This window comes from Ovis canadensis, chromosome 18 (assembly GCF_042477335.2).
Source record: "Ovis canadensis isolate MfBH-ARS-UI-01 breed Bighorn chromosome 18, ARS-UI_OviCan_v2, whole genome shotgun sequence".
In the NCBI taxonomy this organism is placed as follows: domain Eukaryota; kingdom Metazoa; phylum Chordata; class Mammalia; order Artiodactyla; family Bovidae; genus Ovis; species Ovis canadensis.
In genome coordinates, this window is record NC_091262.1 from 80,245,037 (window position 1) to 80,262,979 (window position 17,943).

The 17,943-nt window shown below is 47.7% G+C and overlaps 1 protein-coding gene across 1 annotated transcript in view; it reads left to right on the forward strand.

The window, feature by feature from the left end:
- The window catches only part of DYNC1H1 (dynein cytoplasmic 1 heavy chain 1), a 61,187-nt gene that overhangs the window by 1,326 nt on the left and 41,918 nt on the right, over window positions 1-17,943 (forward strand). Inside the window, exons 2-9 of the mRNA XM_069559524.1 lie at window positions 6,934-7,021; window positions 8,946-9,119; window positions 9,344-9,599; window positions 9,988-10,174; window positions 11,655-11,926; window positions 12,018-12,245; window positions 15,304-16,380; window positions 17,069-17,248. Coding sequence (XP_069415625.1) covers window positions 6,934-7,021; window positions 8,946-9,119; window positions 9,344-9,599; window positions 9,988-10,174; window positions 11,655-11,926; window positions 12,018-12,245; window positions 15,304-16,380; window positions 17,069-17,248 — 2,462 coding nt within the window. The remainder of the gene's footprint in view (window positions 1-6,933; window positions 7,022-8,945; window positions 9,120-9,343; window positions 9,600-9,987; window positions 10,175-11,654; window positions 11,927-12,017; window positions 12,246-15,303; window positions 16,381-17,068; window positions 17,249-17,943) is intronic.

The following is a 17,943-nucleotide window of genomic DNA, read 5'->3' on the forward strand; positions in this document are numbered from 1 at the left end:
CCCACTTCATAGTCGAGAAAACTTGAAGCCCAGCTGAAACGACTGGTCCAAGGTCACACCAGCTAATCCTCCCGAGACTGGACCCAGCATCTCAAGTTTCCAGTCCGCTTGTTTTCATTCAGACATACCTTGTATTTGTAGAATGCTCCCTGGTGGCTCAGACGGTAAAGCGTCTTCCTGCAATGCGGGAGACCCGGGTTCAATCCCTGGATGGGGACGATCCTCTGGAGAAGGGAATGGCAACCCACTCCAGTATTCTTGCCTGGGAAAACCCATGGACAGAGGAGTCTGGCAGGTTACAGTCCATAGGGCCACAAAGAGTCGGATACGACTAAGTGACTTCACTTTCTTTTAAGATGATCCTAAGGATGACCCGTTGGTCTTTGAATCTATTGGGTTGGTCAGAAACTTCCTTCGGATTTTTCCCTAACATCTTATGGATGTTGGGCACGTTTGACCATCTTCAAAGGAGAGGATTCGGGTTAGGCACCGTGCTTGCTTTGGCAGCAGGTATACTGAAACAGGTTAGGCACGCAGTGGAGGGACGGGGTGAAAGGTTTGCATATTCCAGCGGTCTCCTCCAGCAGTGAACTCCCTAGAGCAGGGGTGGACTCCTCTTGGGAGGGGAGCTAGCCTTCCAGGAGGATTTCCCCTGGATGCTTTGAGACCTTTTGTAGCCAGTGGCCGGCGGGTCTTGACAGTTCAGTATGGGTGTGGCCGGGTACATCCAGGAACCAAGAGGATGAGGACCAGGTAAATAATTCTAGCTTTGTACTGAGGATGGGGCGTTGTCTGGAAGTGCTGGGGGACAAGCTTCTTGTAATCTCAAAAAGCTGTGCTGTCTGCCTCATGGTCCTGTTCCCTGCCCCCTCCCCCCAGACATATTTGTATCAGATCATTTGTTTCTTTCAAAGACCTTTCTTACTCAGGAGATGCTTCATTGTAGCATTGGTCTCTGCAGGAGGGTCAGCTAGGGGGAAAGAGAATTTTTCTTAGATCCACAGTGTTCAAAGCCAATAAGCCATCCAGGCATATTTTATGTTATATGAATATTAACATTGTTTAGGGTTTTCTTTTCTGTTTGAGGTTGTTTTCCCACATGGAAACCAACAGTGTTTGAAAAACTTTTTTTGAACTTATTTCTTTTTTTTTTTTTCTTTGAAGTATATGCTCTCAATAGAAAATTAAACAGATAATTAAAATCACCTGGAATCCTTTGCCCTAGATATGACCACAGTCAGCCTTTTGGTGTCTGTTTTTGTGGTGGTTTTCAGTGAACATACATTGTTTTATTAAAATACATTTTAATCTGTATTTTGAGTGGCTTGACCTTAGCTAATACTTGATCATATTTTCATTGCACTGTTTGTGTTTTGAAATCAGTGATTTCTACATTAGGTCTCAGTTTCTTTTTATGGAAAATAAACTGTAAGTTTTGTTCTTTGATTCTAGGGTTCTCTTTGGTGGTTCACTTTACTCAACCTCTTAGGACTGAACTTTGCTAAAATTATTGGAGGATAACCCTATTTCTGTCAATGCTTTCTGGTGCAAATCACCTCTGTTTTCTTGATGGTCCATTTTCTCCTTTCAGGGTCAGGCATCCGAATCTTGGCTCCATAATGACTTGCACTTTTGAACACTGACTAAGGAATGAGACTGTCTAAAATTGAAATCCTACCTCATTCATGAATTTATAAAAGTCCCATAAGTATTTCTAGTAATTCAATCAGCCTGTAACTTATTTTTCACTTACAGGAATCTGAGGGAAAATTATGTGGTCCCATAAGTCCAGTTAGCATCCTGGCTGCATTGGCATAGTTTAGACACAGGCCTAGGCCCAGGTCCCTTAGCAGAACGACTGTCTGTCTTCCAGGTGTGTTTTTTGAGTTAGTGTTGCCATTTGCTCCTTTAAGCAAATATGAACATCCAGTAGTTATTTACAGTGGAAAAGTAGGCTTCCGTTACAATATTGAGAACAAATCTGAGTGGTTTAAACTGATTAAAGACCACCTACATTGAAGTCATATCATTTATTCAATGAATTTAGAATTTATTTACTTTTACTTTATCTTCCCCTCACATGCCCCCCTTTTTTATGGAAAGAATTTTCTAAACACATAATTGAATATAAAAGCATTTTTTGTACTGGAGATCGGCCTGTTTCTCTTTGTTTTGACTGCTGCCTTTAGCTTTAAACTTTTTTGGTAAAGTACAGCACTCCTTACAGTGTAGAAGAAAGGTGGTGAATTTAACAGTTTGTTTCAGGGGCTGCCCCGTGCGGTTTGCAGCACCTTAGTTCCCCAGTCAGGATTGAGCCCAGGCCCCTGCAGTTGGGGCTCTGAGTCCTAACCACTGCCCCACCAGGGAAGTTCCTATCAATTTTATTTTGATAGCGAAAAGTTGGTAGGAAAGGGAAGGTTAAATTGTGGCTCCTCGATGTAAAAAGAGAAGTCTCCCTGTGGAAAAGTGTTTTCTTCATAGCATACTTTTGAAAGTATGACCAGGTAGGTGATCATTACGTGATGGGCATTTTATGACGGCAGCGACATTTCTATAGCCTTTTTTACCTGATGCGTTTTTGTTTGAGTTCCATCTCGAGGAGAGGTTGGGTGGTGAAGGCGGGGGAAGGTGAGGATGCTCTGGGGTGCAGCTGCTGGGGCTGGTGGTCCCAGGGCTTGTCTGTGGCCGGGCTGGAGCTGGTGGTCCCAGGGCTTGTCTGTGGCCGGGCTGGAGCTGGTGGTCCCAGGGCTTGTCTGTGGCCAGGCTGGAGCTGGTGGTCCCAGGGCTTGTCTGTGGCCGGGCTGGAGCTGGTGGTCCCAGGGCTTGTCTGTGGCCGGGCTGGAGCTGGTGGTCCCAGGGCTTGCCTGTGGCCGGGCTGGGAGCCCGTGCTGTGAGCCCGTGCTGTGGGGCTCCGCTTCTGCTGTGCTCCACTCAGGTGTCTTAACCTGGGATGAGACTGAAAACGGTGGCTGCCTTTGGTCCATACTCAGCCTAAACTTGGAATTTTAGTTTTTCCTGACAGACATGGTTGAGGCGGTTTTGCCTCCGCTTCGTTAGTGCAGAGCTGGCTGGCAGCCGGAGTGTGAAAGAAAGCGCGTGGCTGTTGCAGGACCCGCCCTCCTAGAGGCGTAGTGGAGGAGAAAGACGTGTGGGGCCTCACTGTCCCGTGCGGGCCTCGGGCGGTCACAGCAGTCTGCCGGGGGTGAGTTTGGATGGGCAGTGCTTCAAGGCGAGTGGAATTCGTGTACAGGAGAGGAAAACCAGTCGTCACTTCTTTTTGAAAAGCTAAAAACAAATGGAAATTTCGCCTGCAGAGTATCCGGCTGGAAGCAGCGGGAGAGAGGTAGCCCAGCCCACTCCTTCCCGAGTGAGGAAACCGAAACCACAGGCTTTAAGGCCCAGTTAGGAGCAGGATGGTTTGAGGAGGGTTCTGAAACCTAAAAACAATTTCTCTGTTCAGTTCCTTGGTGTCCATTAAAAAGGGGTGTTCGTCTTTATTTACCTCATAGAGGTTCTTTTCACTTAGTATGAGCCTTAAAAAGCGTTCAGGCTCTTAGGCATTATTGACTTATTCATTTTTCTGGAAGTGTCAAAATGAGCCCCAGACTTCCCTCAGGTACAAGGGGAACGTGCGGTTTAACCCTCCCTTCATAGTCCCAATGGTGTTGAGTGAAGAGGCTCAGGACTCTGCCCGAGAGTGTCACAACCTCTGCACAGGACACTGCGTGGACCTGGGTCTGACTGGAGAAGGTACCAGGGGCGTGAAAGGGGAAGAGCCAGAGTGGCCGCTGGAGGAGAAGCGGGGCAGGATATGTGTGCTCGCGACTGACCACAGTAGTCTGCGATTAGCGGCATGCTGGGGTTTTAAAAGGAAAAGAAGACGACACGTAAAGAGAACCTGGAGCACGCAACAAGTACTCTGGCCAAAGATGAGCGGCCTTCATGCTTGGCTGCGAGGAGGCTTGCCCCGCGGCTGGAGAACGTTGGGAGGGGACGGTGAGCGCAGGAGTGACCACGGGCAGGCCAGCCTGGCCTGTCCACCAGACTGCACACACGCGCCCCCTCTACCTGGGAGAGGCGCCGTGAGCCCTAGAGGAGGTGAACGTGGGTCTGCTTGTGTTTCATTCGGCAAGGCGTATTGCTCACCTAAGTCACAGTGTAATGATCGAAATCATCTGTGGTGTGCAATACAGTCATCTTTCAAAAGAAGGATACATAGAGTAGTGCTTAAAGACATTTTGAACATCTCGAGAAGTTTTGATAGACTCCCAGAAGTTAACCAGAGAGATGACCACAGGCCGCTGTAATGTGTATCAGGGTGGCTGGCAGCAGAGGAATTCGAGAGGCGGGCCCAACGCTGTGGGCTGGTATTTCGGTTCCATGTGTATGTTAACAGGCAGCACTGTCATTCTGTTGTGCATTCACCAGTGACTGTAGCATCATTAGGAAACTGGCTCAGACTTTACGGCCAGTGGAACATTACCTGGGGAACATGCAGACTGCCTGTGTCTCTGACACTGCGGGGCTGACAGTCCCTGTTAGGAGTCAGCTAGTAGGTGTCTTTCTCTCCTCCAAACAGTTTTTTTAAAATGTTTCTGCAGAAGTAAAATTACTGTTCTTTGGAATGTGTAATAATTTATGAAGAGACATACCAATATTTTCTGCTAAAGTTTAAATTGTTTGGCTGCTTACAAAACAAGGTCCTGAGTTCTCCATAATGGGACTCAGACCCACTCAGGCTTCATGTGGTCCTTGTGTTTATGGGGAGTAGGTTTAAAAAGCCTAATTCGAAATGTAGTCTTCAGCTGATTACTGACGACTTCCAGCAATTACTGTCATCAGAGGCAGTTCGAGTTTTACAGAGCTGTGGAGGACACCTTGCACACCCTTTTCTGAGGGTGATGTCATGGGGCGTGCCTCCTGCTGCAATGCAGTGTGATTCCAGGGTGGGCTGGGCGGGCCCTGCACAGCCGTCCTGAGAAGGAGACAGAGACGGAGCCGGCTGTGACTCATCGCCTGGCCTCCTGCCCGCCTCCTTTAACCCCGTTTGCAGCGTGCAGGCAACGTGGTTAGATGCTGAGTCCAGTCAGCATGCTTGATTTCATTTATATAGAGGATGATGCTTTGTCCAGGAGGAAGAAATTATTCAGAGTTATTACTGTATTTTTTAATTATGTCAGTAATTTCCTGTGGTAATTATTTTCTGTTTATTGTTGGAGTGTTATTTTAATGACATGTATTTTATGTAACCCATAGAAGAACATTACTGAAAGTTCCAAAAATTGAGGGAAACAAATATTTCATAATCCCACCACCCTGACAGCTGCTTTAGTTTGGGAGTATTTCCTTATATTCTTTGTGCTCGCATTTTACAGACTGCAGTTACGTATTTGGTTGGTTTCAGGCAGTATGATTTATCTGTCGGTATGTCCACATTTCAGTAGTTAGAAAACTTGATTGGTGTGGGGTTGGTTTTTTTTTTTTTAGGTCGTTGGTAATGTTTCAAAAACAGCTAGGAAGTCCCTGGCACACTAGAATGTTCTGCCACTCTCTTCTCTTCTCCTTCCTGAAGATATACCAAAAACAACATTTTGGAAGAGTTATTGTCTTCTTGATTAACATACCAATATTTTCTGTGCTTTTAGTGGAATTTTGTATGTCTCATCTTAAAGCTACAGAAGCAAACAGCTTCTGCTCATAGTTTTCAGCGTCTGTAGAACCTTGCAGACCACCTAGTTTAGTACCCAGCCCCTTTCTGATGCTGCCTTTACATTTTACAGATTTGAAGCTGAGGGGAAGAAAAATGCCTTTCCCGAGATCCTTTAGTTAAGTCTGCTGCCTTGCTGTCACACCATGAGTTAGAAGTGAAGGCAAATCGCTTGTACCAAGTCAGATTAATTCTTCCGTATTTACTCTTCCTGATGCAGTCACTCCACGTAGTATGTCGTTGCAGAGATAATTTAACTAGCGGGCGTATGCATTTAGTCAGTTAGTGCTAGGTCTAGAGATTTGGATTGCTTCCCCTTTTTATAATTTTTTGTAATTTTTTATATTTTTTCAATTTTGATTTTTAACTCTCTACAAATTTTATTCACGTTCATCTTGAGTTATTGTAGTGTTACATTCCAGTAAGCTTTTCAAAATCCCTGCTGCATTCATAGGTTGACCACAGAGCAGGCTCTGAAAGTGCTGTAAGGGCAGAGGGGAAGGCCAGGCGAACGCCCCCTTGTGACCCTGGGGGCGTTTCTTGGCAGCGGTTTTCTTGATGGAGGGAGGAGGGCAAGCTGTCGACCTGTGAGGACCCCAGGTTTGGAATCAGACTTCTGCATCGTCCCCTTGTCCCTTTCTAGTCACGTGTCTGAAGGCAGTTTACTTACATACTTTGCTTGGAACAGAAGGATAACAGTCGTCATGCCACCCCGGCAGGGTTGCCGTGAGGGTTAAGCGTATGATGCACTTGACATAATGCCTGTCACATAGAGCGTGCTGAGTGGACAGCCTAGCAGAATACCCTGGGGTGGGGGGGTGGGGGGTGGCCTGCGTGTCAGGAGCTCCTGGGATGGGGCCACTGGGATGGGGGTGGGGGGAACCTGGCCTTGGTGCGCAGACGCCGCTGGCACTGCCTGAGGCCAGGCCTGCTCTGGGCGTCCGTGCAGTCAGTCCTCCAACTGCCTGGGCGTGCCAGCGCACCCCAGTTTACAAAGAAGGGAGCAGAGAGGCTGGGAAGTTAAGCACCTTGCATGGGATCACACTGCAAATAAGCGCCCGGATCCGTCGGCACTCAGAAAAAAACGGGTGGAAGCCATGTCACACGGGGTGTAGGTGCCAGGTTGGGGATGGGGTGAGGCTCATCAGGCTCTGAGCAGTTGATAAATTCAATTAAAAATTGAAATATTGACTTGAATTTGATATAATGTCCATTATGATTTGCAGAGGATGTCGGTGATGAAGGAGAAGAAGAAAAAGAATTTATTTCCTATAACATCAACATAGACATTCACTACGGAGTTAAGTCCAATAGGTGAGCAGTGTGAATATACCATTATTTTGGACTATAAAACTTGTGAGAATTAAATGTAAATCCTAATCAAGTCAGAGTTACCAAGAAGACACTCAAAAGATTTCTGCTCTTTAATTCAGTTTCTTGTCTTCGATTTTATCTACTCAAATTAAGAGGATTTCCAAGTCAGTATAAAATTAAAAGTATTTTAATTGCCATGTCAGGACATTAGCCCTTGAGCCACAGTGTATTAATATTAACATGTCTAATAATGCTCTGAGATTATATCTGAGTTTTCATTATTATAAATAAGTAGCACACATTCATAGGTACAGGTCTGATTCTTGTTAGGATAAATCCCTAAAGATAGCATTACTAGTTCAGATATAGCATCTTTAACACGTTACCAGATTTCTAAAAAGATTGTGCCAATTTTTATTCTAGTAGACTTATTGAAATTCAAATACGTAAATGTTTATTTTGCATTGGCTTTTTAAAACTTTTTAGTTGGAATAATTTCAAGCTTACCAGAGTTGCCTGGACAGCATATGGCACCTCCCAGATATCAGTTAGCCTTTCCCACGTCCGCATTGTCATTTTTCTCCAGAGCCATCTGAGAGTGAGTTATCGACAGGCTGCCCCTTTGTCCCTAAACATGCTGCAGCCGTTTCCTAAGAACAGCCACATCCTTGCTCACAGCCTCAGCACAATTTCCAAATTGCCGAGATTTTAGAACAGTTTACTCTGGGTACAGTGCGTACTCGTATTTTCTCAGCACTGCGCCTTGCGGTATTTCTCCCACGATCCAGAATCCAGTTCCGTGTCTTTGATGACACTGGTGTCTTTGCTGAGCACAGACCAGTAGTTTGATGGGGTGCCCTTGCCCTGGGTCTGTCTGTTGCTTCTCCATGGTTACGTTCAAGCTGTACATTTTTGGCAGGAATACTGTTGTGACTGCGTTCCTTCTCACCGTGTCACAGCAGGAGCTTCATTGATTTTTTAGAATGATAGGAAGTATTGTGTCTAAAGTCCATATACATAATATGAGAACTGGAAAATTCAGATATTGCTTCCCTTGAAGCTGTTGGTTCAGCCACCTTTGAGCACCTGTTCTGTACAAGATAACAGCAGTGGGTGTGCAAAGGAATAAAACATAACTCCTGTTCCCAAGAAGTTCATGGTCTTTGGGGAGGAAGAGTGGCAGACACACGACTCGCTGTATTACTTGGCAAAGTCTTAGAGGTGCCGAAGACCGTGAAACCTGGAGACTGCTTCTGCTTAGGAAAGGTCCCGTAGAAGAAATGATGCTGGAGTTGGGTTTTGAAGGTTAACTTGGAGTTTTAGCAGTTGAATATAGGTTTCTGAAGCAACTACAGAAAAATACATGCTGTTTAGAGAACGGGTCATGTAGTTTACAGGGTGTCTCAAGTTGGGTATGGCGTGTGTGGCAGGGGATGAGACTAGAAGAGTTGGTTTAGGCTGGGTGTAAGGGCCTGGAATGTTCCCTCATCACTTTAACCTGCAGGTGACTTTTGTTGTGGTCAAACTGACATGTGATTCAATATCATAAATGAATGGGACAGATTATAATGAGATCAAATTTAAGTTCTTCAAGGCTTGTAGCTTGCAGTTGCTAGGGAAGTTAGTTTTTGTGAGGACAAAATTATGAACTCAACCTCCATTTGAGACAAATTAACTTGGCCTGGTTTCATGGTCACGTGTTATAACCTTAACCTTGATTCCATAGTTCTCACATAGATGAATAAAGAAAGAGAAGCAGCGTATTTCACTATTAGAAAAGCAACAATTTATTCTTAACATGATTTTAAAATCAAAACATTCAAATGGGTTTCTAATTTGTGTGCACCACAGAGAAGTCTGTAGTCATGAAGGCTGATGAGGAATGAGACTGTTGGTTCTAATGTTTCCTTTTCCTTTCTTTTAGCTTGGCGTTCATTAAACGAACTCCAGTGATTGATGCAGACAAGCCAGTATCTTCCCAGCTCCGAGTCCTCACGCTCAGTGAAGACTCGCCCTATGAAACCTTGCACTCTTTCATCAGCAATGCAGTGGCTCCTTTCTTTAAGTCCTACATCAGGGAGTCTGGCAAGGCCGACAGGTAAGAACCAGCTTTCCTTCCTTCGTTTGAGTGTCGTTTCCTTACTGTCGGAACACGCTTTGGAGAGAATGGTGCAGTGCTCGGGAATCGGGAGGTAAAGCTGGTAAACCCAGGCTGTGAGTCTGCTGCGTAACGTGTAGCTTCGATATGTGACAGGCCTGAAATGATAGAACCCCTTTGGAGGCGACAGCACACAAAAACTTGAGATGTTTTTGTCTTTTAAGGGACGGTGATAAGATGGCTCCTTCAGTTGAGAAAAAGATTGCCGAGCTTGAAATGGGACTCCTGCACCTGCAGCAGAACATTGAGATTCCAGAGATCAGCCTGCCCATTCATCCGATCATCACAAACGTTGCAAAGCAGTGTTACGAGCGTGGAGAAAAGCCGAAAGTTACAGACTTTGGAGATAAGGTTGAGGACCCGACCTTCCTCAATCAGTTACAATCTGGAGTGAACCGCTGGATCCGAGAAATCCAAAAGGTAGGAGCACAGTATTGAAAGTATCGTGTAAAATGCTTTACGCTTTAATATCTGTGAGAAAACCGGTACGAATTCTTGTCAAGGAGGTGAATTCTGTGATGCCTGTTGGGCTCTCTCTCCTGTTGGTCCTGGGAGTGCTCGGTGGAGGACTAATGTCAGCCCGCATGGAGCAGTCAGGGTACCGTGTGACATGGTTAAGTACCACCCGTGAGACAGCCTTAATCTCAGCTGTCTCAGTCCTTTGGTTCCAAACTAATCCACCTTTTATACAAGGAAGGAAATCTACTTGAAATGTTGGCCCTAAATTTTAATGTGCGTGTTTAGTTAATGATATTTTTCTACCTTTGTTTAAATGCTGAGTACTCTTGAATGTTACTTTGTATTTAAGGTGACCAAACTTGACCGAGATCCAGCCTCAGGAACTGCCTTACAGGAAATCAGTTTTTGGCTAAACTTGGAACGGGCGTTATACCGCATCCAGGAGAAACGAGAGAGCCCAGAAGTTCTCCTGACTCTGGACATCTTGAAACACGGCAAGCGATTCCATGCCACCGTCAGCTTTGACACTGACACAGGTAAAGACGAGAGCTTGGAGCTCAGAGGCTGATGCAGTGAGCTCTCTGCCTGGGTTTGTGATGAAAAGGAAGAGATGCACCGTCTCTCCTGACTGCTTACTCCTTTGCATCTAACCTCATCTTTTGCCAGCTCTAGGTGATGGAAATGATCTTCCCACCTACCTCCCTTTCCCTTTAGGGCTTTCAAGAGCAGGAGCCAGTCTCTAGGCCTGAGGATAGGGAGCCCTGGGGGCTCCCCTCCTGTTTCTCAGTTACCTGGTTCCCTGAATAGGCTGTGCTTCTTTCAGTGTAAAGTTAAGCGTGCTTTTGACAGTCTAGGCAGGAGCGTGGTTTACGTTAAGCAGAAGTTCTTCCCCACAGGGCTGTGGAAGGAGAGCTGGTCAGTACTTTCTCTTCTGCTATTTACCTGCCCCCCACCCCCTACATTCTCCGCCCTCTTCCCTGTTCTGAACTGTTGTCAAGATGAAGGTGGTTTCTGAATGCACACCAGGAAGGGTGCCGTTAAATGAGCAGATGCCAGGCGCACAGGTGTGGAGTGCAGGCCGTGGCCAGACCGTGCTGTCCACCAGAGACACGTTAGAACCAGTTACCGGGACAGCAGTTGTCGTCGTGTTCTTTTCCTTCCCCTCCGAAAAGGTTGTGTGCCCGCATTTTAAATGTTAGAGGAAACCTTTTCAGTTCCTGTGACCACATTTTATATACTCACTAAGATATGGACGTTCACTAGTACCGAAACGTATACCTTGAATTTTTTTTAATGCTTCTGAAACCTTTATCTCTTTCCTAATAGATTTCTTTTCTAAAAATCTTATGCCAGAGGAAGTTTTAAAAAAAAGACCAGGACCCAGGTTTTTCTGTGATCCGTGTCTATAATACATTCCCCCTAACTTGAACCATGTGTATAAAATTTAAATTTCAGTGTTCTTAATGCTGATAAAATTCAAGTTTTACAAAACCAATGTAGTATTACTAGAATGCTTAGATTGTATAGAAAGCAAACAAAGATGACATCTCTGGGACTACCACTCACAGCCTTTGGAGTGTGCATGAATAGTGACTGGCAGCGTACAGTATACAGTCAGTATACAGTATACTGACTGGCACGCTTCAAAAGCAAAATTGAGACCACACTGGCATCACCTGTTAATAACATTGTGTTTTTCAAACAGCACAATTTCTGTGTTTACTAAATCTTTTGCAGCATCAAAATCTTCCATTGTGAGGATGTATTCTAGTTTACCTAACTAGTATTGGGTTCGCCAAAAAGTTCATTTGGGTTTTTCCATAAGATCTTATGGAACAAACTTTTTGGCCAACCCAATATTTAAACCTAGAAGGAATACTCTTTTACTTTAAAAAAAAAAAATTGAGGTGTAATTGACATATAACAGTGTATACTACAGTTGTCTGGCTTCGTGTGAAAGCTATGAAACTGGGAACTTGATGTGAAAAGTATGTAACTGTTTCTCTGTTAATCTAGGTCTGAAACAGGCTTTGGAAACGGTGAATGACTACAATCCTCTGATGAAAGATTTTCCTCTGAATGACTTGCTGTCTGCCACTGAGCTGGACAAAATAAGGCAGGCACTTGTTGCAATTTTCACCCATTTGAGAAAGATCCGAAACACGAAATATCCCATTCAGAGGGCACTGCGCTTGGTGGAGGCGATTTCGAGAGACTTGAGTTCTCAGTTACTGAAAGTATTGGGCACTAGAAAGCTGATGCATGTTGCCTACGAAGAATTTGAAAAAGTAAGTTGTAATATATTGGGAAGCCAGCTTTAGGGCATTTCGATGAAAATGTGCTTTAATAATAAGCTTCCCCTCTTAAATTATGTCCCAGGTTATGGTTGCGTGCTTTGAAGTTTTTCAGACGTGGGATGATGAATATGAGAAACTGCAGGTATTGCTGAGAGACATTGTCAAAAGGAAAAGGGAAGAAAACCTCAAGATGGTGTGGCGGATCAACCCTGCTCACAGGAAGCTCCAGGCGCGCCTTGACCAGATGAGGAAGTTCAGACGCCAGCACGAGCAGCTGAGAGCGGTCATCGTCAGGGTCCTGAGGCCACAGGTGTGGCGCACGGTCTGAAAATGCGTGCCTGCAGTGCTTGAATGACCTCTGTCCTCTCTTTTTGCAGTCAGCTACCTGTTTCTCTTGTACACTGTGAAGTGCTTCTCTGGCTCCATTTTCATCTGTCACTGTCATCTTGAAGATCATAGCGTTTGAGTTCAAATCTTTAACATTCTCCATCCATTCATTCCCATCCCCAAACTGCGTGGAGCTGAGAGCCAGACCTCCTGGGTTTCCCTCCTAATTCAACTGTTGACCTCGCCATCTGACTGGGCTCATTGTTTTACTCTTTTCCTCAGACTCCTTATCTGTAAAATATGGTAATAATTGCGTTTGGCTCAGATTTATTGAGACAATTAAATGACCCCTTTTCTTTCTTCATGCTTTTTTTCCCTCTCTTCTCAATTCACCACTTTTTTGAGCACTGCTTTTCTCCCTTTAACAATCCAGTCCAGAAATAGCAGGTGGATTGATACACGTGTAGGTAGACAAATTGGTAAACGGATAGACACGTGCTAAAGCCAATAGCCAGTGTTAATCATAGGCTCTCGGTGGGGTCTTTCGTGTGTGTGTGTTTAGGATTCTCTCAGCCTTCCCGTAGTTGGAGAATTCTGGAGTGTTAGTTGGGATGGGTGAGCCGGTCTGGAAGCCTTGCATCTCGGTTCATTCTCTGTGAGGAGTGCCTGCCACCCAGGGTGGAGCGGGTTGCTAAGGAGTGCTTGGTGTCTTCTCGACTCCTGCAGTCCCGATCCATGTGCACACATGTGCGCGTGTTGGTTTTACGTGTTAACCCTTTACTGTGTCCGTGAGAGACTTGACTGGGACTGATTTGTCCTAGCTTAGGGTGTCTCAGCCCTTTGTTGCATGTCCGTCTCAGATATCCCTGTTTTAAGACATCATTGTCTACTTTCCATTTGTAAACCGTGTGGTGTCTACTGCCTTTTTGTTTGTAAAGTGCGTAGTAAACTCGTGTGCAGGCGTGCATTCTCAGGATGGTCTTATTGGAGGATTAGTCTGTTCACATTTAACGTCGTTATTGATAAGTTTGGATTGAGAGCTGCTGTTTGCTAGAGACCTAACAGCTATATTTCTTTGAATTTTCTTTTTTAGTGTTTCCTCTAGGGATTACTATAGGTCTCTAATTTATCGTGATATACGCAATACTGACTGAACCTCATAATCAACATAGATCTGTTTCTTGTCATGTTTACAGCAAGAGAAATAATGCTGTTCTTACAATGCATCTGTATCACATATGTTATTAGTATGTGGTATTACTGTTACATATGTTATAAACCCAGCACTACAATGTTACAAGTTAAGCAGTCATATATATCTTAGAAGAATCGGCAGGTGAAAAGAAAAATAATGACATAATCTTTTCCATTTGTCCCCGATTTATATCTTCTAGTTCTCTTCATTTCTTTCTGCGGCCTGTTACCTCTGCCGTCTTCTCTCTGTAGCCTGAAGAAATTCTTTGCCATTTCTTGTCCCATAGGTTTGCTGGCAACACTCTCGTATTTGAAGGCTAGTTTCACTGGTTATAGGAGTTTTGGTGGACAGCAGGTTGTAAATCTGTCCAGGCTTTTCATTCTTGCAGGGCTCCCCAGGCCTCCTGCGTGTGTGTGTAGTTTGCTGCGTGGGCCCTTGCCAGGCTGTCTTTTCCAGACGCCCCCTTTATTTGTTTCCTGAATTTCAGGTGCTAGGTCTTCCTTGCTGTGTGGGCTTTTCTCTGGTTGTGGCGAGTGGGGGCGACCTCCTATTGGTGTGTGTGGGCATCTCATCGCGGTGGCGTCCCTTGTTGTGGGGCACAGGTTCTGGGGTGCCCGGGCTTCAGCAGTTGCCGCTTCTGGGATCTAGAGTGCTGGCTCTGTAGGTGTGGTGCTGGGCTTGGTGGCTCCGCAGCACGTGGGGTCTTCTGGAGCAGTGCAGGCAGATTCTTAACTCCCTCGGCCGCCAGGGAAGTCCCCAGAACCCCCTGCTGTAAGCTGCTCTTCCACTCCCCCCTGCAGAGCTGCGAGTCTTCCTGCCTGGGCTGGGGTGGGAGCACCCCAGGCCGGGTGTCAGCTGCCTTCGGTTGTTGTCCGTTGTCCTGAAATGGCTGTTTAATCATTTTGTCCAGTTTTTGCTCCTATAATGTCATTGCCAGGAGTTCTCAGAATGTTTTTAAATATATAAAATAAAAGGCACAGGTTTACAAAGAAACATTTGTCCGCAGGTTTGGAGTTATGATCTGTGGGCAGTAATCTGTGTGCTTCTCCATGAACACGTGAAAGGGCAAGACAGGCCTGATGGCATGATTCTGGAGTAGTGAGCGTAAACAAGCTCTCAGGGTTATAGTGCAGCTGCCATGTGACGTGGAAGGATTTATTGATGACAAAGGGCACTGGGGACAGCTATAACTGTTGCCTACATTCATGACTGAAGAAAATGCTAAATTTAATTAGGCTTAGTGAAAATGATTTTCTCCAAATAAATTCACAGACTGTCTGAACTTCATGTGTGGTGTGTATGGACCCCAAATCAAGCCCCCTGCCTGGCGGTGTAATTCCGTGAGAGTGGGCGTGAGCTGTGCCCGGGGGTCTGCCGCATCCCGAGGCACAGGGCCTGTGTGCTCTGCTGTCCGTCCAGGAGCATTCAGGGGACTGAGCGGGACCCTCTCAGTTACTGTCATGCTTGACCTGTCCCTATGCTGCAGTGTGGACCCTGGGCGGTGATCTAAAGTTTTAGAAATAAAAATGAGAAGTATATTGGATACTGACTTTGTAGTTACCACTCCTGTGAAGTCCTGAGCTTTCCAGTGCAGTTTGAGGGAAGAACCACAAACCCAAAACACTTTTTTATTTTAGCTTCTTCAGCCACAAAACTACATTGTCTGAAGGTCTTTACAGCAGTATCGTGCAGTATCGTGTCTTACACGGTCTTGACTTGTGGTAAAGTGTTTGACTAAACGTCAGGCTTACGTGGTGGACTGGTCATCTTGTGTGGTGTGTGCTACTCAACGAGATAAAAGTCTTCCCCTTGGCAGACCTGTTTTCTTCCAAACCCTCTCCTCCAGGTCACAGCAGTTGCACAGCAGAACCAAGGAGAGGTGCCCGAGCCCCAGGACATGAAAGTGGCCGAGGTTCTCTTTGACGCTGCCGACGCGAACGCCATAGAGGAAGTCAACCTGGCTTACGAGAACGTCAAGGAAGTGGACGGGCTGGACGTCTCCAAGGAGGGCACGGAGGCCTGGGAGGCCGCAATGAAGAGATACGATGAGAGGATCGACAGGGTGGAGACTCGGATCACCGCACGCCTGCGAGACCAGCTCGGCACGGCCAAGAACGCCAACGAGATGTTCCGGATCTTCTCCAGGTTCAACGCGCTGTTCGTCCGGCCTCACATTCGCGGGGCCATCCGCGAGTACCAGACACAGCTGATCCAGCGTGTGAAGGATGACATCGAGTCTCTCCACGACAAGTTCAAGGTCCAGTACCCGCAGAGCCAGGCGTGTAAGATGAGCCATGTGCGCGACCTGCCGCCGGTGTCCGGCTCCATCATCTGGGCCAAGCAGATCGACCGGCAGCTGACGGCCTACATGAAGCGCGTGGAGGACGTGCTGGGCAAGGGCTGGGAGAACCACGTGGAGGGCCAGAAGCTGAAGCAGGACGGGGACAGCTTCCGCATGAAGCTCAACACACAGGAGATCTTCGACGACTGGGCCCGCAAGGTGCAGCAGCGCAACCTGGGCGTGTCGGGCCGCATCTTCACCATCGAGAGCACGCGCGCCCGGGGCCGCGCCGGCAACGTCCTCAAGCTGAAGGTCAACTTCCTCCCTGAGATCATCACCCTCTCCAAAGAAGTGCGAAACCTCAAGTGGCTCGGCTTCCGCGTCCCGCTGGCGATCGTGAACAAGGCTCACCAGGCGAACCAGCTGTACCCATTTGCCATCTCGCTGATCGAGAGTGTGCGGACCTACGAGCGCACGTGCGAGAAGGTGGAGGAGCGGAGCACCATCTCCCTGCTGGTGGCGGGCCTGAAGAAGGAGGTGCAGGCGCTAATCGCTGAGGGCATCGCCTTGGTGTGGGAGTCCTACAAGCTCGACCCCTACGTGCAGCGCTTGGCGGAGACGGTCTTCAACTTCCAGGAAAAGGTGCGTGCCGCTTCCGTCTTCCCTGTCCCGGAGGCTTGCCAGTCGGTTAGCAGTTAGCTCTCCACAGAGGTCGCCCACGGTCCCGACAGCTCAGGGCCACGTCTGCCGAGTGGGAGAAGGAGGCCTTCCCCTCACCGGGGTGTTGGATGGTGTGGGGGCTTTAGGGAGGCCATTCAGAGACAGTCCCCGTTGCTAGGGAGCCAGGGAAGAGATGAAGGGCACTAGAGCTTCGTTACTGATAAAGCTGCATGGACAGTGGGGCTGGCGGTCGGCCCGCCCCCGACCTGGCCCTCCTCCCCAGACCCCCGCCCGGCTGCGCCACGGTCGCCTCCTGGCCGTGTTTCTGCCTCGGCAGGCAGGGCGGAGTCTGCTGGGCTGGCGTGCGGCTGGCTCCTGGAGAGGGAAGGTGCGGAGCAGCGCGCATTGATGTCCTGCTCCCCCACGTGCAGCCAGAGGGCGCCTTCCCGGGAGTAGGAGCTGGAACCGGGAGGTGCCGGTATCCATTCCTTTCCCCTCCCTCCTCGGAGACAGGCGGGGTGTGGTGTCAGGCCAGCACACAGGGTTAACGCTCTGAGGAAGAACTTCTCTGCCTGGGAACTTCTCTGCCTACGTTCTTCTCAATGAACGTACATAAGATAAAGGCCTGGGGTGAGCTGGTGATTTAAATGCGAACCGCACCCCCCTTTAGGTGGACGATCTGCTGATCATCGAGGAGAAGATAGACCTGGAAGTCCGCTCCCTGGAGACGTGCCTGTACGACCACAAGACTTTCTCCGAGATCCTGAACAGAGTGCAGAAGGCCGTGGACGACCTCAACCTGCACTCCTACTCCAACCTGCCCATCTGGGTCAGCAAGCTGGACATGGAGGTAGGTGGCGCCGGCTGCACGTGGCGTTGTCTGCTGTCTGCACGGGGGTGGCCCCAGTCTGCAAGTCTGTTAGGTCGTCCCTGAAAAGCTCGTTTCCATGGCAGTTTTCAGTGACCGTGACCATCCAGTTCTTTCCAGAAATCCCTGTAGCTGACAGTAGAGCCGAACTGCGGTAGTGCTGCAGGCACCCTCCTCCTGCGCCGGGAGCAGGGAGCTCTGGGGGAGGAGAGGAGTGCGCTCTGTTTTCCGGGAGTGTGACAACTTCCTGCAGCCCGTCTCTGCTCTGCTTGCAACTGAGGTGGCTCTCCAGGCCACCTTCTCTGGCCGCCTGTCTCCCTCCACCAGCCCCCCAGCATCCACGCACCTCTTGTTCCTGGTTTAGAGGATCTTGGCTCACCCTTGTGGGGTGGTTGTTGGAAGCACACTTAGCACCCCCTGTGGCTTTCTCGTCAGCAGGTGTCAGAGCAGCCGTGAAGTCTCCAGAAGCAGGGAGGGTGCTTCATGGCAGAGGTCACTCAGTGGACAGGTGGCAGCTGGTCAGTTCTGAAGTTGTGTGTGGGTCACAGGTTTTTCCTTCTAAAGTGGATTAGTAAAATGCAGCGATTCCTCCAATGGCCCTGAACAGAGCAAACGTTCAGAAGCCCCAGTCTTCTGAATCGAGTGCAAGCCCCAGGTTTTCTCAGGCTGCCCCCGCA